The sequence below is a fragment of the Oncorhynchus tshawytscha genome, linkage group LG28, assembly GCF_018296145.1.
Source record: "Oncorhynchus tshawytscha isolate Ot180627B linkage group LG28, Otsh_v2.0, whole genome shotgun sequence".
Classification (NCBI taxonomy): domain Eukaryota; kingdom Metazoa; phylum Chordata; class Actinopteri; order Salmoniformes; family Salmonidae; genus Oncorhynchus; species Oncorhynchus tshawytscha.
The window spans coordinates 7,044,953-7,071,178 of record NC_056456.1 but is presented as its reverse complement, the minus strand read 5'-3'; the positions used below and the strand labels follow the sequence as shown (position 1 = coordinate 7,071,178).

The following is a 26,226-nucleotide window of genomic DNA, read 5'->3' as shown; positions in this document are numbered from 1 at the left end:
GTCATCACTATTATTCTACAATGTAGAAAATAGTAAAAATAAAGAAAAGTCCTTGAATGAGTAGGTGTTCTAAAATGTCTTTATCGGTAGTGAAGTACTCTATCTTTGACCAGAGCCCAATGGGTTTCCCTATGGGACCTGGTCAAAATTTGTGCACTATATAGGACAAAGAGTGCCATTTAAGATCCACACATTGAAAACTCTTGAGCCTATACACTACCACCTCAGCAAACAGCTCTGTGTTGTTCAACTCCTAATGAACAATCAACAGGTCATGTTATTACATGTATGAGATTCATTTACTCCAAGCAGCAGCACACAGTGATGTTATTACAAGGTAATCAATGTCTCCCTGCTTGTGATTTCCAGATGGACCGGAGGACAGAGTGTGTCTCCCAAATGACACCATTCCCTATATAGTGCACTACTTTTGACCAAGATCCATAGGGACACATGGTGTATGCTAAGCAACTTTGGCTAAACTCTGCTGCTCTGCTCCTCTCACAATACAACTGCTGACCTTGCTGTCGTAAGAGAGCCAGCCAGGAAGCCACATGCAGCCAAATGGTGGTGGCTGGGGTTGTTTATCAAACCTTTATCATGCTGCTCACACACACGCACACACAAATGTAGACACATGCACACACAAAAAAACGTGCTTTCACACACACACGCACCAGACAGTGACACCAGTGTCAGACAGACAGAGAGGGAGCGTGTCGTATCCTCTCTCTCCCAGCCACCACCTGATAAACTTTTCATGACAAGTCTCAAATAGCACCCTATTCCCTACACAGTTAACTACTTTTGACCAGGGCCCCAAAATAGTGCACTATGTAGGGAATAGGGTGCCATTTGGGACAGAGCCTATCTCTCGGCTGGGGGCAGCAGGAGGAGAAATGGGTTGGGTTTCATTTTGGAGAAAAGCTGTTATAACATGTTCAGATGATCTTCAATTGCTTGGGCAAAAATAAATGATGAAAATGTATATTTAGTCATAACTGACCATAAAACAATTTGAGGTTAATGGCTACTTTAGCTGACTGAACTCCACTCCATGGTAAAGGTATTACTAATGAACTCCACCAACAGAGTGGAGCAGAGACCAGGCTTTGTTGAATTCAGCTCTGACTACATAAATTGGCCCAAGGTCAATACTTTCATACTTTTTCAATAAACTTTAATCAAATACAATCACTGACCGTTCGCTCATTGCTGTTGCTCTAAGATGGCAACTCAGCGGAAATGCGCATGTGCCAATTGAGTCTCAACAAGGAAACAGTCGGTGGTTGTATTTGATTAACATTTATTGAAAAAGTATGGATTTCAGCAAACAAAGATAGGCACGCAAATACGAAGGACAAATATAGGCACAAGTTAAGTGTTTTCTCATTTACATTTTTGGAGGTATTGACCTTGGGGCGAATTGATGCAGTCAGAGCTGAATTCCACAAAGTCTTCCCACTTGGCACACTACATCATTTCAACTTGGATAATTGGGTAATATTTGGCTGAGACGTTGATCAATGAGATTACAAGCTATATCCACCCACTCAAAGGGATAGCCAAAAGTTAGTTGAATTTCCAATGTGTCACTTTGCTTTCAAACTGTGACGTGGTGAGGTGCAAAGAAGAGACCAGACGAGGAAACAGCGGTTAAGGATAAACATAAACATTTACTGAGAAATGGTAATGAAAAGATCACAGTAACACTGGGAAAACAACAAACACTAAGTCTCGATAACTCACTGAGGAGACAAATGCACACAATTCAAGCTTCAGCAAAGGACAACAGAAAACACGCCTATTTTAACAGGGAAATCATAATGAGTAAATGGGACACACCTGAATGTCGTTAATGTCTCTGGGACGGTCTCTACCGCCCTCTGGTGACAGGTGGAACCATGACAGTACCTCCCCTTCTAGGAGCGGCTCCAGCCGCGGAGCCAGGGTGACCACCAAGTAGTTGGTTGAAGTCCCGAACGAGTCCCGGATCCAGGATGTCCCGGGCAGGCATCCACGCCCGCTCCTCGGGGCCATAGCCCTCCCAGTCTACCAGGTACTGCAGGGTGCCTCCGTTTGCCCATTTGACAGTGGGTGGAACCCCGAGTAGAGACTCAACAACACCCCCAACAGGGAGCATAAGGCTTTCCAATACCGTGCAACGAACTGGGGCCCACGATCCGAGACAATATCCTGGGGAAGTCCGTGTAGTCGAAAGACATGGGTAATCATGAGATCAGCGGTCTCCTTCGCTGAGGGCAACTTGTGTAAGGCAATATCATGGGCTGCCTTGGAGAACCGATCAACGACCACCAGGATAGTGGTAAGCCCTTGGGATGGAGGCAACCCTGTGATAAATAGTCTACGGACAGGTGGGACCAGGGCCGGCTGGGGATGGGCAGAGGTTGGAGCAACCCAGCCGGTCGCTGTCGTGAAGACTTGCTTGGGCACAGGTGGAACAGGCTGCAACAAAGGATCTCACATCCTCAATCATGTTAGGCCACCAGAATTTCCACCTCAGGAACTCCAGTGTCCAATTAACCCCTGGATGCCCAGTTAATTTAGAGGAATGTCCCAATTGTAGCACTCAAGAACGGGCTGATCGCAGAACATGAAGTATGTTAGTGGGACCCCTGCCGGGCTCAGGTTCTCGGGCTTGTCGTACTGTGGTCTCTATACTCCATTACACGGGAGCCACAATCCTGGAGCTGGGGATGATGGGTTCAGAGTCCCTCTCCCGTGTTGGCGGGACAGGGCATCTGCTTTCTGATTCTTGTTACCCTGGCGATAGGCTAAAGTGAAGTTGAACCTGCAAAAAAACAGAGCCTGGCGAGCGTTCAACCTCCTGTCTTCTTGAATGGAGACCAAGTTCTAATGGTCCGTCCAGATCACGAAAGGATGAAGTGCCCCCTCCAACTAGTGTCTCCACCCCTCAAGGGCCCACTTGACTGCCAAGAGCTCCAATTTGCCTACATTTTAGTTGCGTTCCTGCTGGCGAGAACCGCTTGGAAATCCTTGGGGGTCCAGCCAAAACGGGTCTGGGACTTGCGGGTTAGGGCAGAGGCGATGCCACCGCACAAAGGTTCTGTATAAAACGCCTGTAAAAAATTGGCAAACCCGAGGAACCGCTGGACTTGTTTGAGTGAGGCGGGACGGGGCCAGTCAGTGACCACCCTAACTTTAACAGGGTCCATTTGGATGTCGGCGGTAGATATAATGTGACCCAGGAAAGACACTGGAGATATATGGAACTCACACTTCTCAATCTTGACATATAGTTGACTCTGCAGGAGGCATATCAGGACTTGGCGGATGTGCAGGATGTGTTCCGGAAGGGTCTTGGAGAAGATCAGGATGTCGTCGAGGTACACAAAGATGAACCGATTCAACATATCCATAAGAGTGTCATTGACCAATGCTTGGAAGACTGCCGGTGAGTTCACAAATCCGAATGGCATGACTAAATACTCAGAGTGGCCACTCCGGGTGTTAAAGGCAGTCTTCCATTCATCTCCCTCCCTGATTCTCACCAGTTTGTAAGCATTGCGGAGGTCCAGTTTGGTTAAGAATTGTTCCCCCTAGGCCAGCTCCAAGGTGCCGGACATCATGGGTAGGGGGTAACGGTTCTGAACCGTGATCCTTTTCAGCCCTTGGTAGTCGATGCAGGGACGCAGACCTCCACCCTTCTTTCCCACAAAAAAGAAACCTGAACCAGCTGAGGATATTGAGGAGCAAATGCAAAAAAAATCAAAAAACCTGTTTTGACTTTGACATTATGTGGTATTGTGTGTAGATTGATGAGGATTTTTAATTTTTAAAATCCATTTTAGAACAAGGCTGTAACGTTACAAAATGTGGAAAAAGTCAAGGGGTCTGAATACTTTCCAAATGCACCGTGTGTATGCTATCTTGAACATGCACGCTTTAAATGATTTCATAAGAAGAAACTTTAACTTTTTTCTAAATATCATTCAATTTGAAATCAACCAGAGCTTGAAACCCTAGGCCTATTGTATTGTCTATTTTTTGTTAAATTCTGTGTTGAATTGAAACAATAGCTGTGGATGGGAGACCAAAAGGTAGCCGTAGATAGATAAATTCTCCAAAGGAGAACACTACGTTGACACATTACATTTAAACAACGTTGGTTTTACCAGTTTGTGCCCAGTGAGTGGTCTCTGTTCCACTCCGTTGGTGGAGTTTAGCAGAAACTTCCTTCACCATGGAGTGGAGTTTAGTCAGCTATGGCTACTTTAAACAATCAAAGAAATGTGACCTAAAATATGTTGTAATGATCTCTATCTGCCTGACAGAAGAGTGAACTTTTGACATTTACTTTCCTCTGTATATTAACACATTTTACTGCCAATCTCTGAAAGGGATTGCCTAGTGTATAGAAAGTGAGTCCAATATGAAACATTATACAGTCCCTTTAAGTACACTTATATAGTATACAACTCCTCTAGCCCTTCTGGTTCAGGTCCTCAGGGAGGATGTAGGGCTTGAAACAGTATCTGGACAATAGATAGAACTGAATTCAGACCTCCATTGCCCCTTCCCTTCCCACTTGTAAAAACATGTAAAAACATGAATGGCTCATTCATGATACAGGTATGAGTCTGAGGAAGCCACAGCAGCAGCAACCCAGTCAGAGGTGTAAATCATCTCTATGTACATCCTAAATGGTACCATATTTCCTATATACAGGTATAGGATCTTAATTGGGCCTCTCTGCCTCAGTTTGCTCCTCAATTCATGCACCTTGGTTAGAAAGCGAGGTAGCAGCAGTGATCCATTCTCTCCTTTGACCCAACTGTTGCAGCATAACTTTCCTGCAATTCAGGGAATGTAACACTTGTAGTGTATTTGAGGTTAAAAAGCTTTGTTTGATATTTTTTGGGGACCTTCAGTGTAACGTGGCTCATTTAGCGAACATCGCTAGAATATGTTGATTATTTAAGACACATAGGGAATTGTTTCAAATAAAACATATTATTAATAGTTGGGCCTTTGAAAAGAACACACACCTTGACTAATATGTAACCTATTTAAATATTTTACAGGTCTGGACATCAATGACAAAACGAATGGGAAACAAAACAAATCGTTATGGCCGGTGAGAGAGCGCAACATTCTCTCCCTGTCCACTGCAGATGAAGGCAACACAAACCAACCAGACTGCGAGACAGACACCCCTGCACACTGTTTCCGTGACGTGCCCAATTCGAGTCTGGGTGACGTATCTCCGTTAGTGATGTGACGTTGCGGGGCTCTAGATGTAGTGGTTTCTAGCTGCATCTTGTTGACGCTCGGTATTACAGAGGAGAACCGAGAGAAGAGGAGCCGAAACGACCTCACTCAGTCTTTTTAATCGGGGTTCGGTACGTCCTTATTTGCTTCTATGTACATGATGAAATGGGTAATGTGATGTATCGGGTGTTGGATTATTTTGACGGTTTACCGAAATGGTGGCATGCTTTAAGGGTTTAACAAGCGTTCGCTAATTGTTAACTAGCCTAGGCTAGTTTGCTATGGCTTCATACAGCGCAGGGTGTGTAACAGTAGTGGCTATGCTAACCTAACCTGGCTAATCCGTTTCCCCAGCTCGGGTATAACGTAGTACATTTTTGTAGCTAAAGCAATGCTAATTCGAGCTATCGAATTGTCTTTATCTGTTTTCTGTTACGCGGTCCTCAGATGTGTTGCCATAATCATTGTAACGTTATTGGTTTCCTTACCATTAATACCCAATATTCGATATTTTATGTTTTATTTCCTTCAAGACAAGTATTTATCGAGGTTCGCATTTGCCAGCTAATTCTCATGTCCGCTCAACTTGCTGCTACAAGCCGGGTATTTGGTTCTACGTTTAGCTAATGTTAGCTGGAAATTGCAGGTAGCTAACTAGGTCGATAGACCGTCCAGTCGCAGATGGTAGTTGAGCCAGTGAACGTCATTATCAGTGCTGTCTGCATACCGGTGCCACCGTGGCGAGCCAGAGGAATGGAACAGAGCGCAGGCTGTGCGCGGTGTCCTTGCTAGCTACGAAGAAGGGGGTGACACTGCTCGAGATGGAGGGAAAACGACAGCAATGGAATCTCAGCGATATTTTCTGGGGAAATAGTTAGATTTGTAAGAATATTAATATGGTCTAAAAACCTTTCTTAGCCGGAACTCTATTTTGTTGCGTGGGGACAATGTCAGTTTTGGTTGTAAAATCCACGCAGGAATCACGGGTGGTGAAGCTTGCATCGCCGCATACCTCCTTGCATTGATAGTAATGTAATTATTACTGCGACCAAAGCCTGCTCTGTGGTCCGACTTTTTGTACCCGGATAGTGCTAGCTTTGGTGGAAAGATCTGGCGGCGGTGTACTTACTGTAATTACTGCATGGAGGTCAGTGCTGGTTCTGGTATAATCTAGCTAACGCGTTAGTGTTGTCGCTGTAGTCCGCACAGAGCTACATTTGAACTGCCTAAACGCATGTATAGTCTCTCTTCAGTTGTTTTTATATATATATATACATACATACATACACACACACACACACATGTAACCCCATTTTGTATTTGGCAGTCGATTTTACATGGATGATATTGCAGTGTAAAATACATTGGTCACCCACAAGCAAATACGATTGTAGCTTTATTGGAGGGTGGTTGTTTACACCGCCCAATGTTGAGGGTTCCCAGTGAAATGTTGTAGCCACATATGTACATGATCCTAAAATTGGATCACAGTACAATTTCCTGTTAATAAAACCATCGTTTATAGATGTAGCTAGGTATGAACAGTTTTTTATTTGAATTGATGCAGTGTAAATGCAGCTAGATTCCGGGGCATAGGGAAGATACCTCTTCAACATCCATTCCATGTCACGCTGTGCATTTCGATAACAATTGAACCGGTTGAATGAGAGCCTTTATTATACTCCTTTATCAATTGTTTTCACATAGTTGATGGGGTCAGCGTGGGGTTACCAGCAGAGCAGACATTGGCTTGAGGACAGCAAGCAGGACAACTGGTGGGGTTGGGGTGGCTAGCTATTTGGTCAATTTACAGCCATTTGGGCAAATTGTTAATTTGATTACCTAGGCTACACCAAGTGTGAACTTTTTTGTCACAGTTTCTAGTGACTGAAAGAAGGCCAGAGAGAATTGTTAGAAACTAGTTGTTGGTTGCCTGGCCACCTGGTTGGTTTTACTTGACAAAACTAGCACTTTCTGTTGGCAATGAAATGGTGTGGTGGGTGAAAACTTGTCATTGCCCCATGGGGTTCAATGACAAGGGCTGAATGGGCAGATGTTTGGGTGGTGAGGTATGGTAAATAGCCATTTGGCCCCCAATGGGTCTATTGAGCCACTCAACCCCCAACCAGGATAGCCTCCATAAAACATGTAAACACCTTCAATGTTGTTTTATGCTCAGAGAAAAAAGGCATCTGATGGGATAGTCTTCTACTTAGACAAATCCTTTCAGTTGACATGAAAAATGCTTCATGCAGGCTTAACATAGTTTGAGTTTTACTAGGGAGAAAAATGTAAATGTTCTCCCTTCGGTTTGTGTTAACGCCTGAACCATTCCACTCCCCCACTACCCCACCTCTCGTCCCCTACAGGAAGCAGACATACAGACAACAATCTGAACAGAAACACAGCAGTCTCCACCATGTACCTTTCTGAACACCAGAAGATCTGGAACATTTGAAATGAGAATAAAACAAACTAACAAAACCCACATTAACTCAAAGGGTTCTATAAATCCAAGTGAAGGTGGTATTGGAACGAAACGGACCTCTATCAACGCCGACATGGCCAGTACTCAGACGAGTCTGAAAACCTCATTCAAAGATCTGACCTCGTTCAAGGGCAACATGAAGCGGCTGTACCGAGAGAGGCTAGAGGACGCGCCCATCAAGAAGAGGCTGATGGCTGAGATGAACCTGAAGCGATGCAGCCTAGACACCCTGCCCCAGACCCCCAAGGTGAAGAGGGAGTCTGGGGAGGAGTACACCCAGCACCGGGAGGCAGATAGAGGCATGGATAGATCCATAGAGATGGACAGTAGAGGGGAGCTCCAGGTATGTGGAGCCAAGGCTCTGGATCTCAGTCCTGGGCTGAAACACACACTGGCTGCCTTCACCCTCAGCAGCCAAAGCTCTCTGGGGGGCCCAGCAGCCTTCTCAGCCCGCTCCGGCCACGAAGCCTCCCCCGAGGTCAGCCCTGATTCCTGCCCCAGCGTGGCCCCTCTACCCTCCCCACCAGTCCTAGGAGGTGGACCCCTCTTGGTGCCCAGCGACAGCTCCACAGAGTTAAGCCACTCCCTTCTAGAGGGGGAATCCATCTCCTGCTTTGCTGTCGGTGGGGAGAAACGCCTCTGCCTCCCCCAGGTGCTCAACTCGGTGCTCCGCGACTTCTCCTTGCAGCAGATCAATGCGGTGTGCGACGAGCTCTACGTGTACTGCTCGCGCTGCGACGGTGAACAGCTCCACATCCTCAAGGTGCTGGGTATTTTACCCTTCAACGCCCCGTCTTGCGGCCTCATCACCCTTACCGACGCCCAGCGCCTCTGCAACTCCTTGCTCCGCCCGGGGGCTGCCCTGTCCTCTGACCCCAGCACCAAGCGGCCCGGCCAGGGGCTCCTAAAGGAGACGGAGTCTAGCTTCCAGGTGGAGCACCAGTGTCTAGGGAAATGCCAGGGTCTGTTTGTACCCCAGTTCTACACACAGCCTGAGGCGCCCTGTGTTCAGTGCGTGGAGTGCCAGCTGCTTTTCTCACCGCAGAAGTTTGTGATGCACTCACACAAGTCCCCGGACAAGAGGACCTGTCACTGGGGCTTTGACTCTGCCAAGTGGCCGTGCTACCTGCAGCTGGGGAGGAAGTATATGGGAATGCCTGAGGAGCCGCAGCTCAAACTGCTGCTAGAGGACATGAAGGACAAGTTCCACTACAACAGGACCACTGACAAAGTAAGCACTGATTCTCTTATTGTGTGTGTCAGACTTCTTTACATTTTATCAGTTCGTTTGGTTGCACTGTCGATATAACTACCAATACATGGTATCTATTGAATCTCTAGAAGCCAGCCCCCAACTATGGGTTTCATTAGGTAGGTGTGTGTGTGTAAGACAGGGGACAGGTGTTACCCCTCCTGCTGGCTGTAGTGTAGTAGATCCGAGCATTTCGCTGCACCTGCGATAACATATGCAAATTCGTGTACGTGATCAATAAACTGATTTTGAGGGGCGGACAGGATGACCGCTGACCAGCTGGTCTCTCTCTTTCGGTTGGTCCCTGTGTGTGTGTGTGTGTGTGTGTGTGTCACGGGGAAGGGCATCATTTGTCTTCCAGGTCAGCTGGAGGTCACTAGAACCATCACTAGACAATAGGCCACAACACTAACCGAACTAGTGGACTCTCTCACAGACCTTTGGGCTTGAATGGATTGGCTGACAATTTACATCCATTGCATCCACCCCGCTTCACCCTTCCATATTTAAATTACTTTTTAAGTATTTTTAAGTAATTTAGTTAATTGATACTTAGGGATCGTTAAAAGAAATATATATATATATATATATATATATATATACATACATAAATACATACAGTGGGGCAAAAAAGTATTGACAGCCACCAATTGTGCAAGTTCTCCCACTTAAAAAGATGAGAGGCCTGTAATTTTTATCATCATACACTTCAAGTGTGACAGACAAAATGAGAAAAAAAAATCTAGAAAATCACATTGTAGAATTTTTAATGAATTTATTTGCAAATTATGGTGGAAAATAAGTATTTGGTCACCTACAAACAAGCAAGATTTCTGGCTCTCACAGACTTGTAACTTCTTCTTTAAGAGGCTCCTCTGTCCTCCACTCGTTACCTATATTAATGGCACCTGTTTGAACTTGTTATCAGTATAAAAGACACCTGTCTACAACCCCACAGTCACACTCCAAACTCCACTATGGCCAAGACCAAAGAGCTGTCAAAGGACACCAGAAACAAAATTGTAGACCTGCACCAGGCTGGGAAGACTGAATCTGCAATAGGTAAGCAGCTTGGTTTGAAGAAATCAACTGTGGGAGCAATTATTAGGAAATGGAAGACATACAAGACCACTGATAATCTCCCTCGATCTGGGGCTCCACGCAAGATCTCTCCCCATGGGGTCAAAATGATCACAAGAACGGTGAGCAAAAATCCCAGAACCACACGGGGGACCTAGTGAATGACCTGCAGAGAGCTGGGACCAAAGTAACAAAGCCTACCATCAGTAACACACTACGCCGCCAGGGACTCAAATCCTGCAGTGCCAGACGTGTCCCCCTGCTTAAGCCAGTACATGTCCAGGCCCGTCTGAAGTTTGCTAGAGAGCATTTGGATGATCCAGAAGAAGATTGGGAGAATGTCATATGGTCAGATGAAACCAAAATATAACTTTTTGGTAAAAACTTAACTCGTCGTGTTTGGAAGACAAAGAATGCTGAGTTGCATCCAAAGAACACCATACCTACTGTGAAGCATGGGGGTGGAAACACCTTGCTTTGGGGCTTTTTTTCAGCAAAGGTACCAGGACTACTGATCCGTGTAAAGGAAAGAATGAATGGGGCCATGTATCGTGAGATTTTGAGTGAAAACCTCCTTCCATCTGCAATGGCATTAAAGATGAAACGTGGCTGGGTCTTTCAGCATGACAATGATCCCAAACACACCGCCAGGGCAACGAAGGAGTGGCTTCGTATGAAGCATTTCAAGGGCCTGGAGTGGCCTAGCCAGTCTCCAGATCTCAACCCCATAGAAAATCTTTGAAGGGAGTTGAAAGTCCGTGTTGCCCAGCAACAGCCCCAAAACATCACTGCTCTAGAGATCTGCATGGAGGAATGGGCCAAAATACCAGCAACGGTGTGTGAAAACCTTGTGAAGACTTACAGAAAACATTCGACCTCTGTCATTGCCAACAAAGGGTATATTTTGTTATTGACCAAATACTTATTTTCCACCATAATTTGCAAATAAATTCATTAAAAATCCTACAATGTGATTCTGGATTTTTTTCCCTTCTCATTTTGTCTGTCATAGTTGAAGTGTACCTATGATGAAAATTACAGGCGTCATCTTTTTAAGTGGGAGAACTTGCACAATTGGTGGCTGACTAAATACATTTTTGCCCCACTGCATATATATTTGACCGATATCAGATTTTCTTTGCCAAAAACGATACCAATACCATATATATATATATATATATATATATATATATATATATATATATATATATATATATATATATATTTTAGCTGCCTTTTTAAGCTTCTAGAAGGCGGCTAGTACAGTTAAATAGTTAACACACACATGAATGCATTGGTCTAAGGCACGTCATCTCAGTGCAAGAGGCGTCACTACTGTCCCTGGTTCGAATCCAGGCTGTATCACATCCGGCCGTGATTGGGAGTCCCACAGGGCAGCGCACAATTGGCCCAGCATCGTCCGTTACCGTCATTGTAAATAAGAATTTGTTCTTAACCTTCTTGCCTAGTTAAATAAAGGTTATACACAAACACACCACACTGACCAAAAAGGTTTTTTGTTGGCATTTACGTATGTCCCCATTACCGGTAAAACAATCATAACCTATTTCTTTCACATACTTGCTGTGCTGTTTCATTGTTCAGTTTTCATTCTCAACCAGGTTTTCTATGGAACGCCGTTTGGGTCTTTGCATGTCAAAAAAGATTCAAATGAGCTTCCCTGAATATGACTGCACGTCACATAATAATTTAACGCGTTCATACATGTTTTACATAGTGTAATAACTATCACTGGTATTTCATATGTTACAGGGATTCTTCGATACATATGTTATGACGCTGGTAAAGTTGTCTCGCGCATCTACAGTGCTGGTCATTTAAAAAAAGCTAGCTTGCTAATTGATACAAACAATGTTCTTCCCCCAAAACATAGCAAAACGACAATCTCTTTCAGTAGCTATAGTTAGCTAGCTAACTATTTAGCTAGGTGTCATCATCTAAAATAACCCTAATTTATAAGACATTTGATTAATGGTGGTCAGAACCATCTTTGTGAAGCTAGTCACAATAAGGATTTGCTGCAATAGTGGACTTTGCGGTTAGCCTTCAAAATAAAAGTATGGCATAAATATTTATTTTGACCGCGACCCACAATTTCCACTATTGTGCCTAATCCTTATTTTGGCTAGCTTCATAACAGATAACCCGTTCAGGTCGAGCCTCACTAGCCAGATGAAGCTAGCTGGCTGCTTATAACGTTAGCTTTGGGAAACCGGGTTAAGTAGCTAGTTAGCTATTTATTTTCATGAACTGAAGTTCAATTTCAGTAGGTAAACAACAAGTGGCAACCTAGCTAATACTTACTCACAAGGATTCCTAAATCATTGCTAAAGAATAATGAAAATGACTTCAGTTTCTAATGGTCATTGTTTTCAGGCTGGTTGTATTGGTGCTAGCTAGGTACCAAGCTAAAGCTATCTACCCCAGAAGTTGCGGTCAAACAAATGATGCTTTATTACCAACGAGGTATTGTAAACTCATCGTTCTTGGCCGGTGTTTGCTTGTTTGCAGACTTTTTTGTACATCATTGACAGTGCTACCGTATCTTTTTTGATATGCAAAGACCCAAACTGCGTTCCATAGTATGTATGTCATGAAGCTAATAGCAGCGACGCTATTACTGTGTAGCTCTGGTAGGGCAACATCTGAAAAATAGCGCACTTAGTAATGTGTACTGGTGCTCGTTCAGTCGGCGAAAGCAAACATCACCCACGACAGAGAACAGTTGATTGTCAAGGGGATGAATTCCATTATCTCGGCTTTAATGGATTTCGCCTTTGAGTTGTCTTGCTGAAATGTTCTTACTTTTTCAAATGACTGCTCGGTTTGTTGACTGCTCGATCCACACAGCAAACATTGTGGGCTAGGTTAGGAATGCTGTGTTGCTCATGTAGCGCACAATTTTACGTGGTATCATTGCACGGTAGCTTTGACATCGGTTTTTAACATCGGCGTTACACTAGACATCTGGCCGATACTGATGTTGGCATTTTTAGCTAATATCAGCCGATTCCCATATGTTCACCGATTTATATCGGTGAACTGTCATAAATTTGAAAAATATCTTGATATGAAATTTAGGCCATATTACCCAGCACTACCCTAAACTAAGAAGCATTCTCAATGTAGATTCTCAATTAATATATATAATATATATATACGTTGAATGCTTCTTAGTTCAGGGTAGTGCTGGGCAGTAATGGCCTAATTTTCATATCATGATATTTTTCAAATTTATGACAGTATTTTATGTTTTTGAATAATACAATTCTAAATATGAGTTGTTCAGTACCCTAGAGTGGCAACACCTATATAAGTGATTTCAATATGGCTTGCTCCGTTCTGATAGTTTTATACTGTTCAATCTAACCTCAACCCCCTAAAAATTCAGCATTTTTCATACATTTCTGCATTTCTTGCCCTTTTTAAAATATTTTCCACACTGTGCCATGTTGGGCTCCATAATGGATATGGGCAAACAATCTAGGCCTAGTTTATTGGTGAACTGTTGGAATCATGGACATACAAGGATTCTTGTAATTCAGTAGTTGGAATATAGCGGACAGCACTTTGAATACATTTTTGTTTGACATGACACGACAAATGAATAAGCCTGGAAGGAATTATTGTGACAGGGTATTGTTGGTCAGTGTTTCCCAGGGGATCCTATACGATGTTACATATTTTCTCATGTAACTAGCTAGCTCTCTGGCTAACATATTAATACTAAGCCTGTTCCTTTCTGATTTAGAAGATACTGTTGTCCAAACCACATGCTGATCTAGGCCTACACCAGTACTGGTATCTGGCTCTATTAGTTAGCTACGTTTGCTCTGACTCTGAATACATTTAGCTAGTGATTAGCATTAGCAGATAACATAATTTATTTTAGTCATGTGCTAAGAAAAGACAAACTAGCTGTTTGCAGACAAACAAACTAACAGTGTAATTATGTAACGCTTGAAAGCAGCATCCATGTCACCAACATTTTGACCATACAGACTGCAGAGTGAACGGCAAGTGAAGTGTTCGTGACTTCGTGGTCAAGCAACAACATGCTCTCCTTGAGTGACCGAGCAGGGCTTTGTGTGGGAACCGGCATGCTATATCCGGGATCCTTGGTCTCTACCGTAACCTTAAACCTTAACCATAACCTTTACCCTACCTTAACCCTTTTAAATGTAAACTTCAATGGGGGGGGTAGGGACGTCCCAAGGGTCCCAGATAGCAAGGACCAAAGCGGCATACAGGAGGAGCGATGACTTGCATGTTGCAAACGGAGTAAACTATAAAAACGGACATTAAACTCGCCGGAGTTGCGTATCACATTTAACAAACCAAACATTGAAATACTGTTATATGGTAAATTTAAAAACCCAAATCTGTCAAATCCATCAAATGACCCCGCAGTGGGAGATGAGAAGTACCGTACTACAAACAAGCCGCCTTTATGACAGTCACACATGTGACTAGTAACTACAGTAACTGTTGGCATTTAATTTACCCCTGTAACCGAGCTGTGATTCCATACCGCAATACATACTGAACTTTGGGTTTGGTGAACCTTTTAGACCCCTAAATACCGGTGTGTGTGTGTGTGTGTGTGTATAGAAATAATACGGTATACCGCCCAACCCTAGTTTAGGGCCCTATCATTTAAAAAAAATTATTATTATTATTATTTTTTTGCACTGATTACAGTTTCACCTGTTTTTTGCTCTCAAAACCACACATTTTTAATGTAAAGCAACTCAATTTTATGTTTTTAGTTCACAACAATACTTAAAACGCATCAGGAGACTTTTGAGGTCCGTAAAAAGAGGAGGAGACCGTTGTTTGGTTAGCAATTTTTCTGTAGCGCTCATGTGATTGCAGAGTTGGCAAAACAAATGGACACTGGATTTATGCAAATAATCATCATTCTGCCATGTAGGCATAGGCTACTTTGTAGTTAACATTTCATTTAGGTGGTTTTTGGGAAAGCTGTTCCATCTCTACCAGAAGGTTATGATTAGCATCATCACTGGCAGCTACACAAAGTGGGCATTCGTGTTCCATTTCAGAAAGTTGCAGGAAAATACGAATCACTGGTTCATTTTGTTCATGTCTTGTGATTATCTTGGGCAAATTATCTTGGGTTGGCAAGTAACCTAGTGGTTAGAGTGTTGGGCCAGTAACCGAAACGTTGCTAGATCGAGTCCCCGAGCTGACAAGGTAAAAATCTGTTTTTCCTACCCAGACAAGGCAGTTAACAAGGCAGTTAACCCACTATTCCTAGGCCGTCATTGTAAATAAGAATTTGTTCTTCACTGACTTGTCTAGTTAAATTAAGGTTAAATATATTTAAAAAACATTTATATTTTTTATAAGTTCATTGCATTTAAGTTTTTCATATAGTTCAATAAAAAAAAATCTATTGTTGAATTATGTTTTAATGTCTTCGCAACGGGGACTAGGCTTAAGATGTTTCCGGGAAACCATCCTTTGATCTTTTTTTGTACCACTTAGCTGGAAGTGCACAGAAACAGGCAACCCAAGCCCTTGCATGGGGGAATGCCCATGTTGCATCACCACCACCACCAGTGCTTTCCACTAAAGACCAGATAGGGGGTTTTGATGTTTTTTTTCTTTCCGTCATTCTTACAAAAAAGAAAGTGACAGTGGGAGAGAGAGAGCAGTGCACAGGCTGGGACCTATAGAAATGTCAGACACCCTGAAGAAGGCAGGGATGCTGAAACGTTGGTTCTTTTACTCAATAAATTACTTGGAGTTTATACATCTATATGGAGTGTGCGACTCTCTTTTTTGTTTTTATAGCTGAAAACACAAAAAGCTATAGATTGTTTCCCTTCCATTGACTGGTTCACATCCATGTCTCATGTTTTCTTCTTGACCAAACCGGACTATCATGTGCGTCCCAAATGGCACTCTATTCTCTATATAGTGCACTACTTTTAACCAGGACCCATAAGTCTGATCAAAAGTAGCGCACTATCTTTGGAATAGGGTGCCATTTGGGACGTAGGCTCAGTTTTGTATTGCTGAGATAAACACTGTCTTTAATTGGTGTTTTCTAGGTCAAGTAATTTGTCTTCTCTGTAGCCGCCTGGCACATGGGTTAAATAAGAGACTATGGACTCGGAGCAGACAGGCTTTAGTTTCTGTGTGTGTGTGTGTGTGTGTGTGTGTGTGTGTGTGTGTGTGCGCGCAGACAGGTGTGAGAACACTACCTGCTGTACAGTCATTTGGCACTCCCTGTCCACTGTGTTTTGTGTTTGGCAGAAAGAGAGAGAAAGAGCGTGAGGAGAGAGAGAAGCCCCAGCCTCCCCCTCCCTGTGTGTTTGACGTGTGTGCGTGATTCTGCCGGAAATACTGTCTGGTGTCTAGTCTAGTGCCCAAACCACATTCCTACCCCCCCTTTTCTCTCTCCCTCTCCTCCCTCGCTCCTCGGCTTGTCTCACTTTCGTCTGAGAGTGTCAGACAGATCGACCTGGGGCCACTCAGTCACGCAGACACGTCTCCACCACAGAGCAGACTAATCACACACACACACACACACGTACCTTATGGTGTATCATGTAGCCTACCACTGACTGGTTAGGTAAGCCTATCACATGCTATCCAGTCAGCGGTTCGTGCATATATTATGATGAGATTTTGTGATGTTTTTGTTAGTTTAGGTGTTTGGCTGTGTTTTTTTTGTGGCTGTTCGCTACGGCCTGGACGATACCAGTATCGCGAGACTCATGGCAAGGAAACAAAATCCAAAGCAGATTTAACTTCTTGAATGAATCATAAATAATGAGTGAGGAAGTTTGAGGCATAAATATCATACCCCCCCCCAAAAAATGCTAACCTCCCCTGTTATTGTAATGGTGAGGTTAGCATGTCTTGGTATGGCATTTGAGCGTCTGTGACTTTCTCACTCATCATTGTTCACGATTCATTCAGGACTTACCGTATTCATGGTAACATCCATATTAATGTAAACGTTTTTAGAAACATATTCTATTCTTATTTACAGTAACAGTGACTCCAAAATGACACACTACGTTATTTACCATTCATTTCTATTTACCATTCATTTCTATTTACCATTCATTTCTATTGGGCACAAAATAATCAGAAACGCAACCAAAACAGCAAATGCATCCAACACATTTGTAGAGTCCCAAGCTAGATGTAGTCATTGTGTGCTAGGAATACGGGACCAAATACAAACCTTTTCCTTCTTTAATACACATACACTAGGTGTACAAAACATTAGGAACACCTTCAGGTTATGGTTACCCTTTGGGTTAGGATTCCCAATTATCAGTCGTTCTCTAGTAATGATAGTGTCAACCGAGATGTTGGTGAGACAACAGACAGATGCTACAACAGATGACTATAACTGGCGGCTCTTTACAGCGTTTGTGTGTTTGGCGTCTAAAACAATGATGTAATGAGCCTGCGGGGATGACAAGCAGCTTGTACTTCCCTCTCGGACAGACACGCACACAGATTGATAGGGTGGCGTCATCTATGTTGGGAGGCGTTTTGTCTCTGTTCCCTGATTAGAGGAAAGCAGAAATTCCCAGTGTGTGACTCCTCCTTGGCCTGGTTGTGAAATACCTGCTAGACTGTCTGGAGGGACACAGTGTCCTGATATACACACATTCAGATTAGGAAAAACACTTTGTGACGTACTTGTTAGGATAGTGTGTGAGGCTGGGAACATTTACATGTCTGTCTGTGTGCCTGAGAGTTGTCCAGAAGAGCCAGCCATGTTGCCCTATAGCAATCCACCCCTGTAGTTCTAGCCCTGGCACCATGTCAGCTGTGGTAGACAGACAACACTCCCTGTGCGTGTCTGTGTCGGCAGGTCCCAGACGACGACGACTGCTGTTCAGACAGCTGCTTCTCTATGCTTCCTCTATTGGCTATTTACACACCAGTGACTGCATTACCACAGACCAGACCTGCATTCTGTCTCACGTGCTCTCTCAAGTTCTCTCTCTCTCGCTCTTGCTCTCTAATCAATTGGCTTTATTGGCATGGAAAGTGTTACCACATACATTGCCAAAGCAAATATACACACATATCAAATCAATGAGGATGCAGATTGATAATAGGAAAAATGATAATACTCAGTAGCAATTAACAGGACAATGCAATAAGAAATGAATGAGGACAATCATGAAATAGTGAGAAAAACACAGGTAGAAATGTTATTACTGTGGTTTGTCATTCTGCTGGTTGTCCCTACCCGTGTGTCAGGATTCAGGGAGCTACATCATTTGCAACTAATATGGCAAAAAGGGGTTTTTCAGATTTTGTTTAAAAATCTTTGGATTTTTTTTCAATTTTGGGGAAGAAAAAAGATTGCCACTAAGTCTGTGTAGTTCTCGCAGCTCTCTCTCTCGACCTCTGAGGGCAGAGTGGGCACAACCTGTCCTCTCTGGGTAGCCAGATCTGCTGTGATGGCCTGTTTCTATTGAGTCTGTGCTCATTGAATCTGTACATAGTCAATGTTTTTCTCAATTTTCTATTGTGTACCAAATCGCATGGAGGTTCGACCATTTTTTTTGTTTGTGTGTCTTTCCAATAGGTGATATATTTTGCTTTGTGATCATTTGGTTGGGCCTGATTTTCTGAGTGCTGTCCTGAGGCTTTATTGGGTTGGTAGTGGTTAGTGAACTTAGCTTCAGGGCCAGCTGGCTGAGGGGACTCTTCTCTATGGCACCTCATGGCATTTGAGGGCTTTGGAATTATAGGAGTGGGGGTCACTTGTCTGTCTCTTCCAAATTATTCTAGACTAGAGCATTCTACTCTCTGCAGATTTCTTGAACAGAACAGACTTTCCCACTTCGTGTCTGGAGCCCTGCCCCACCACATTTTTTACATTTTAAACAGTCAACATCCCTGAGGGCCCAATTAGAAGACCATAGCAAAATAAGCATTGAAACTAGACGATAAGTTGATGCTTACATAACTCAGCAGACCACTCTTGTTTCTGACTCTCTCTTTCGCTCTACGCACGGCTCAGGCATGCAAAACCCTCATGAAGTATGTTATAAAGCCGCTTTACCCCCTCGTCTCCCACTATACTCCCAGTGTTTGTACGGTCATGGAAAAGTGATGGAATTTTAAAATGGTGTGGAAAAGTTTTGGAAAATGATCAAATCTGAAAAGTAATGGAAATTCACTTAATTTCTGTTAATATCAGTTATTTAGGAAAAGTTTTTAAATATTTTAGCAACCAAATAAAAATCTACATATCAGCCAGGATCTGAATGACACATTATCTGGTTGTGCGCATCACCAGCATGTGTTTGTGAGATGTGTAGGCTGTTCCTCAAGGAGAGAGAGACAGTCTGACAAGAGTGTGCAAAGCTGTCATCAAGGCAGAGGGTGGCTACTTCAAAGAATAGAAAATATATTTTGAATTGTTTAACACTTTTTTTTTTTTTTTTTTTTTTTTTTTGGTTACTACATGATTCCATGTGTGTTATTTCATAGTTTTGATAGTCTTCACTATTATTCTACAATGTAGACAATAGTAAAGTAAAGAAACCCTTGAATGAGTAGGTGTGTCCAAACCTTGACTGGCACTGTACATCAAGGTTGGTCAACTGTCCTTCAGGAGAGCTAATGGGCGTGCAAACTTTTATTACAGTTCCCCTCTAACAAACCACATTTTCGAAATGAGCTGCTCAACGGGACCTTCGTAAACTGGCTCTGATGTGTTTGTGTTTGAGCAGGGCTTGATCAAAAGCCTGCACACCCAGTAGGTCTCCAGCCTTAGGGTTGACCACGTGTGTGTGTGTGTTATACAGTTGACTAACAACAACGACAGGAGGTGGTACATGGCATCAGAGAGCAGCCTCCCAGTGTTGTTACCACAATATGCTTACTTTTTTTGTAAATACATAGAGACGCTGCCAATTGTTGATCATGGAAATTTGGTTAAAAGTCATGAAGTCACAGAAAAGTCATGAAATTCCATCTGTCAACATGTGTATGAACCCTGCTCTCCTCTCCCTCTTTCCTCCCCCTCCTCGCTCCTCTGCTCTTCTTCTCCTTGTCCAGGGGGAGACTAACCTCACAAGACCTCGTCTGAACGAAATACTCAGCCTGTTTCAACCCTCATGTTCAGCCAATCACACGCTAGAGCTGGACTCCTCCCTATGTCTCCCTCTCGCTCCCAGCCTCTTTCTCTCGCCCCCCCCGTGTGGATGTGTTAGTCTTTTTTTTCTCTCCCCGTTTTTATTTATTTTCCTCTGCTGTAATAACAACCTGCTCACAGTTGTGGTTGTAGATGTTTAATGAGAGTCACTACGTTATTTCTAAACAGCCACAGCTAAGGAAAGGAAGGAAAGTTTTTTGACTAACACCAGTGGTTACACTAGGTGTGTAATGGTTCATCAAAACCATGGTTCAGTACGTATTGCGGTTTTTGGGTCACGTTTTGGTACAGCTGGGAAATTAAATGCTATTGACAATTTTCCGCAGTCACAATGTTTCTTGCGTTGTCTGTTGAGACCGGATTGTTATAATGTGCCTCAAGTTTCCACTCTGATGCTGTGTTTGTAGCCATGTGGGAGGTGGGAATTTACCAGTTGTGAAGTTGTAAGTACCAGTTGGATGCGTTCATGTGATTTTGAACTCATTGAGAAATGCCGATTGGCTAATGGCCAATAAACCGTCAACCATAAACAAAAAGTACAGCTATCATGCTTGTAAACAAATTTTTGTGTTAAAAAAAACACATTAATAGATTGCTTTTTATAAATAATGTTTTGTTGCATTTAACTGCCGAAAATGCTGTTGGAGGCCCTTTTCTTAGTAGGTGACATCAGAGGTCACCATGTGTGAGAAGTGGGTGCTCGGGATGAAAGACGAGTTTCCCACTAGTAATTACCAGTTTGGTTACACTAGGTGTGTAATGGTTCATCAAAACCATGGTTCAGTACGTATTGCGGTTTTTGGGTCACGTTTTGGTACAGCTGGGAAATTAAATGCTATTGACAATTTTCCGCAGTCACAATGTTTCTTGCGTTGTCTGTTGAGACCGGATTGTTATAATGTGCCTCAAGTTTCCACTCTGATGCTGTGTTTGTAGCCATGTGGGAGGTGGGAATTTACCAGTTGTGAAGTTGTAAGTACCAGTTGGATGCGTTCATGTGATTTTGAACTCATTGAGAAATGCCGATTGGCTAATGGCCAATAAACCGTCAACCATAAACAAAAAGTACAGCTATCATGCTTGTAAACAAATTTTTGTGTTAAAAAAAACACATTAATAGATTGCTTTTTATAAATAATGTTTTGTTGCATTTAACTGCCGAAAATGCTGTTGGAGGCCCTTTTCTTAGTAGGTGACATCAGAGGTCACCATGTGTGAGAAGTGGGTGCTCGGGATGAAAGACGAGTTTCCCACTAGTAATTACCAGTTTGAGGGCCGTTAAAGTGGATTTTCCCCAGTTGTATGTGGTAAATTCCCACTTTCCACTTGGCTACGAACGCACCATGACACTGCTTCCTTCAGTGCGGGATGGGTCCGTGCAATCCGGTATCCTTGAAGTTGCCATTTAAAATGGTTAAGGAAGGGTTATGGTGAGGTTAGAGGTTGGCGTTCAGTGTAGGGGCGATCCAGGATTGCACTGACCGTGCCAGATGTGCACTCGTGATTCTCATAAAGGTTGCGTGTCTGTAGCACGGTATGTCTCCCACTCTGGGGTAATGTGATGGGCTAACACAACAGAGTGCATTGGCCAATTCAATAAAAACTGCAAGAGGGAAGTTTGTAACGTGGCTCAAGCACTTTCACGATGTGCTGAAACCCTCTATTCTCAACCACCGAAAACGGGCGCATATCCTCGGCTATAAACCAGAGACTGTAAATATATAAACCGCCTACCTATCGCTCCTTTAATTTCTTTGGCCCGTTCAGAATCAGCTGCCAAGTGCTACTTGAATGCAGAGGGGGAATGTTTTTTTTTTTTTTTTGCGTTTCCATCTTTCTCTGGTATACTGGGGGGGTGTCAGCGTAAATGTGTCAACATATTGGAGGTATTGGCAGCTGCATAGGCTATTCTCATTGAGCGTGGCGACATGCTGTTAACATTTTATCCACATCTGTCCATCACCGTTTTAATCTACTGGGAAGCCAACATTTTCCCAAACTGTTGGTTTAAATGCTGATTTGAGGATCCTCCTGGTTTATCGACCCCACCACTCACTGTCGCACAGAACGAGTTCTCGGCTGCGCCTCGCAAAAGGACAGTTTGAAATGTGCCAATTAAGATTATAGTTTTGAATAGGACGTGCGCATAGGCTCTAGTTTTAACAGAATAACCTGAAATGTGTTTTCAGTTCAGATTTACTTCGAGGCATTAGGCCTACTTCGAGGCGTAGGCATAGCCTGTTACCTAGTGTTTTATTGCCTGGCCTAGTGTTTTTTTATTTTTTTATTTTCATTTTGTACATTTTTTTTATTGTATTCGTTCAGGTTCACGGTCTGAATGGTACGGTAAGTGTACCGTTACACCCCTAGTACACACCCTTATGTTATACTAGAGAAATTGTGTTTCGATAGCTTGGGTAATACACTGAGGTAAATCCTGTATGGAAATGCGCTGTAGAATTACTAGGGAAACTTCACTTCTCTCCATAGAGCTATGCTCCTGCCCTGTTGTTTCTGGCAGTGAGGGGCCCTGTCAGGGGGAGGGGGAAGGGGTTTTCTAACTGCAGCTTGCTTCATACGCACTCCAGCCCAGAGCCAACCAGCCAGTCAGGCAGCAGACTAAACACACACAAACACGCCTGTTCCCTTGTCTCACTACCTAAAGTCGACAGATAGACAGAGCTGGCTCCAACAACATAGAGGAAGGCGGGAGGATCGAGAGGAGAACATGGAGATGAGGTTGTTAGCATGGGACCAGGGTTGTGTCCCAAATGGCACCCTATTTTCTATATACAGCCTGAGCCTCGATCAAAAAGTAGTGCACTATATAGAGAATATGTTGCCTTTTAGTGCTAGTAGTACATAAATACATTGGTCAATGAGAAGATTAACTGCCCAGTGTCTAGTCTCCCAGAGCAACCAGACGGATGTGTGTATGCACACACACACAGGAACATATTAAAACTGCACATTCTCTAGTCTCTGTACATCTCTTTTCTCCATCCTTCTCTCCTTCCACCATCTATCTCTCCATTATACATGATGCAAATGTGGGAAGAGGGAAAAGACCGTATTCCATTAAAGGAATCCTCTTCGCTCCCCTTTACTACTTCTATATCTGCAGCAGGTTCTGTAATGGCTGTCATTTCCATGGGGAAGCGATGACGTGCATCCTAAATAAATAATCCCTTTTATAGTGCACTACTTTTGACCAGTGCCCATTAGGGTCTGGTGAAAAGTAGAGCACTATGAAGGGAATGGGGTCAGGGTCTAAAATTAACACCCGCGACCTGCCAAATGTCGGTAGATTTTGGAATTGGCAGGTAATATGTATATTTCGCCAGCCACGTTGGTGCGTGGTCAGGGCTCCAGAGCGCAAGCATTTCATTCGCAGTCACGTATGAGCTCAAATTCTAGCGAAATGAATGAAGCAGTAGCTGTTTTCAAAGTGTTTGTCATTTTGTTTCATCGCTGGTGGCTAATCACACAGAACTATTAATCCTATAATACAGCTGAAGTTGGAAGTTTACATACACTTAGGTTGGAGTCATTAAAACATTTTTTAACCACTCCACAAATGTCTTGTTAACAAACTATAGTTTTGACAAGTCGGTTAGGACATCTACTTTGTGCAGAACACAAGTAATTTTTCTAACAATTGTTTACAGGCAGATTATTTCACTTATAATTCACTGTATCACAATTCCAGTGGGTCAGAAGTTTAAATACACTAAGTTGACTGTGCCTTTAAACCACTTGGAAGATTCCAGAAAATGATGTCATGGCTTTAGAAGCTTCTGATAGGCTAATTGACATAATTTGAGTCAATTGCAGGTGTACCTGTGGATGTATTTCAAGGCCTGCCTTCAAACTCAGTGCCTCTTTGCTTGACATCATGGGAAAATCAGAAGATATCAGCCAAGACATCAGAAAAAAAATTGGAGACCTCCACAGGTCTGGTTCATCCTTGGTAGCAATTTCCACATGCTTGAAGGTACCACATTCATCTGTACAAACAATCGTACTCAAGTATAAACACCATGGGACCACGCAGCTGTCATACCGCTCAGGGAGGAGACGCGTTCTGTCTCCTAGAGATGAATGTACTTTGGTGCGAAAAGTGCAAATCAATCCCAGAAGAACAGCAAAGGACCTTGTGAAGATGCTGGAGGAAACCGGTACAAAAGTATCTATATCCACAGTAAAACGAGTCCTAGATCGACATAACCTGAAAGGCCGCTCAACAAGGACAAAGACATTGCTCCAAAACCGCCATAAAAAAGCCAGACTACAGTTTGCAACTGCACATGGGAACAAAGATTGTACTTTTTAGAGAAATGTCCTCTGGTCTGATGAAACAAAATAGAACTGTTTGGCCATAATGACCATTGTTGTGTTTGGAGGGAAAAGGGGGAGGCTTGCAAGCCGAAGAACATCATCCCAACCGTGAAGCACAGGGGTGGCCGCATCATGTTGTGGGGGTGCTTTGCTGCAGGAGGGACTGGTGCACTTCACAAAAATGCAAATGCTACCAAATACTAATTGAGTGTAAGTAAAATTTTGACCCACTGGGAATGTGATGAAAGAAATAAAACCTGAAATAAATCTCTCTACTATTATTCTGACATTTCACGTTCTTAAAATAAAGTGGTGATCCTAACTGACCTAAGACAGAGAATTTTTACTGGGATTAAATATCAGGAATTGTGAAAAACTGAGTTTAAATGTATTTTGCTAATGTGTATATAAACTTCCGACTTCAACTGTTTATCCCACACAGCCACACTGCCTGGCTGGGGAGCTGTGCGTACTGTGATTTGGCTCATTTTTAGAAGCGCTGTGCACAGGCATGAAAGTTAGTGTAATTTTCTCAAAAGTACTAAAGTGAAACTTTATCCTTGTGTCTTGGCTATTTACATTGTTTTGTTTACAAGAAAGGTTGTCTTCCAATGTTTGAGTTTGCTTCAACTGCTAGCAAAGATGCATCGGCTACTGGTCAAATTCTCTACCCCATAGGCACACTGTCACAAGACTTGAGAGTTTGAGTGCCCTGCCCTCGTTGCCAAGGTAACCTCCCGCCCTTAAAGTGACAGCCAACTTTTTTTTTTTGTCTGTTCAGTGATACTCTGGTTACAAAAAAAAGGAAATAAAATGTATCAATATACCACATCACTTCTTACTAGTAATACATTTATTGTTTAACAAACATTACAAAGCATGCTCATTCATGTAAAACAAGTAATTATGACAAAATATTTTGTCTGGTAAAACATCTGTGGCTGTTTTTTTGTTTGTTGTCTCCCTGCCACAGTGGCTGGTGGACCAAAAAGTTTGTTTTAGGCTCTGAATAGGGTGCTATGTGGGACGCACCCACCCATGGTGTGTGATTAGGTATTCACACTGTCTGTGTGTGTAATGGTGTGTGTTAATGGAATGCGTGGTGGTAGCTGGTTGCTCTCATGTCCCTTGTTTTAATGAAAGCAAGTTTGTCCTCATTTTGGTTGGTAGCTCCCATGTCAACATGGCTGCCAATGTGTTTGAATTTGAAGCTTGCTAGTTACAGAAGCAACAGTCTCGCATTACTTTACTACAAAGTCTCGTTCATCACTATGGCTTATTGGAAAAAAACACGAGGAAGCCTGGAAGCAGAGGCGATAGAGGCGGAGGATCTTCTGCGAGCTAGCTGCACTTACACCGTGTCCTCTTGTCATTAGGAACCTCAGGAGAATCTCCTCCAACCTTTTGGGCTCCCAGAATAGAACTGTTTTCCCTCCTTACCCAACTGGGTGCTGACAGTCAGGCCTCTAGTCGTGAGGTAGCTGAGGAAAACACAGCCTTTAGGAGAATATACAGTACTGTTGTATCTGTTGTCATAAACGGATAGTACACACACTGCCTATTGCACATCACTGAGACACTACACACACAGCATGTGTGTCATCCATGGACATGAGGGGGGTTCAA

The 26,226-nt window shown here is 43.2% G+C and overlaps 1 protein-coding gene across 1 annotated transcript in view; it reads left to right on the top strand.

Annotated features, from left to right (window-relative positions):
- The first annotated feature begins 5,234 nt into the window (after positions 1–5,234).
- The window catches only part of LOC112227314 (ski-like protein), a 36,316-nt gene continuing 15,324 nt past the window's right edge, over positions 5,235–26,226 (top strand). Inside the window, exons 1-2 of the mRNA XM_042308392.1 lie at positions 5,235–5,384; positions 7,623–8,972. Coding sequence (XP_042164326.1) covers positions 7,713–8,972 — 1,260 coding nt within the window. The 5' untranslated portion in view covers positions 5,235–5,384; positions 7,623–7,712. The remainder of the gene's footprint in view (positions 5,385–7,622; positions 8,973–26,226) is intronic.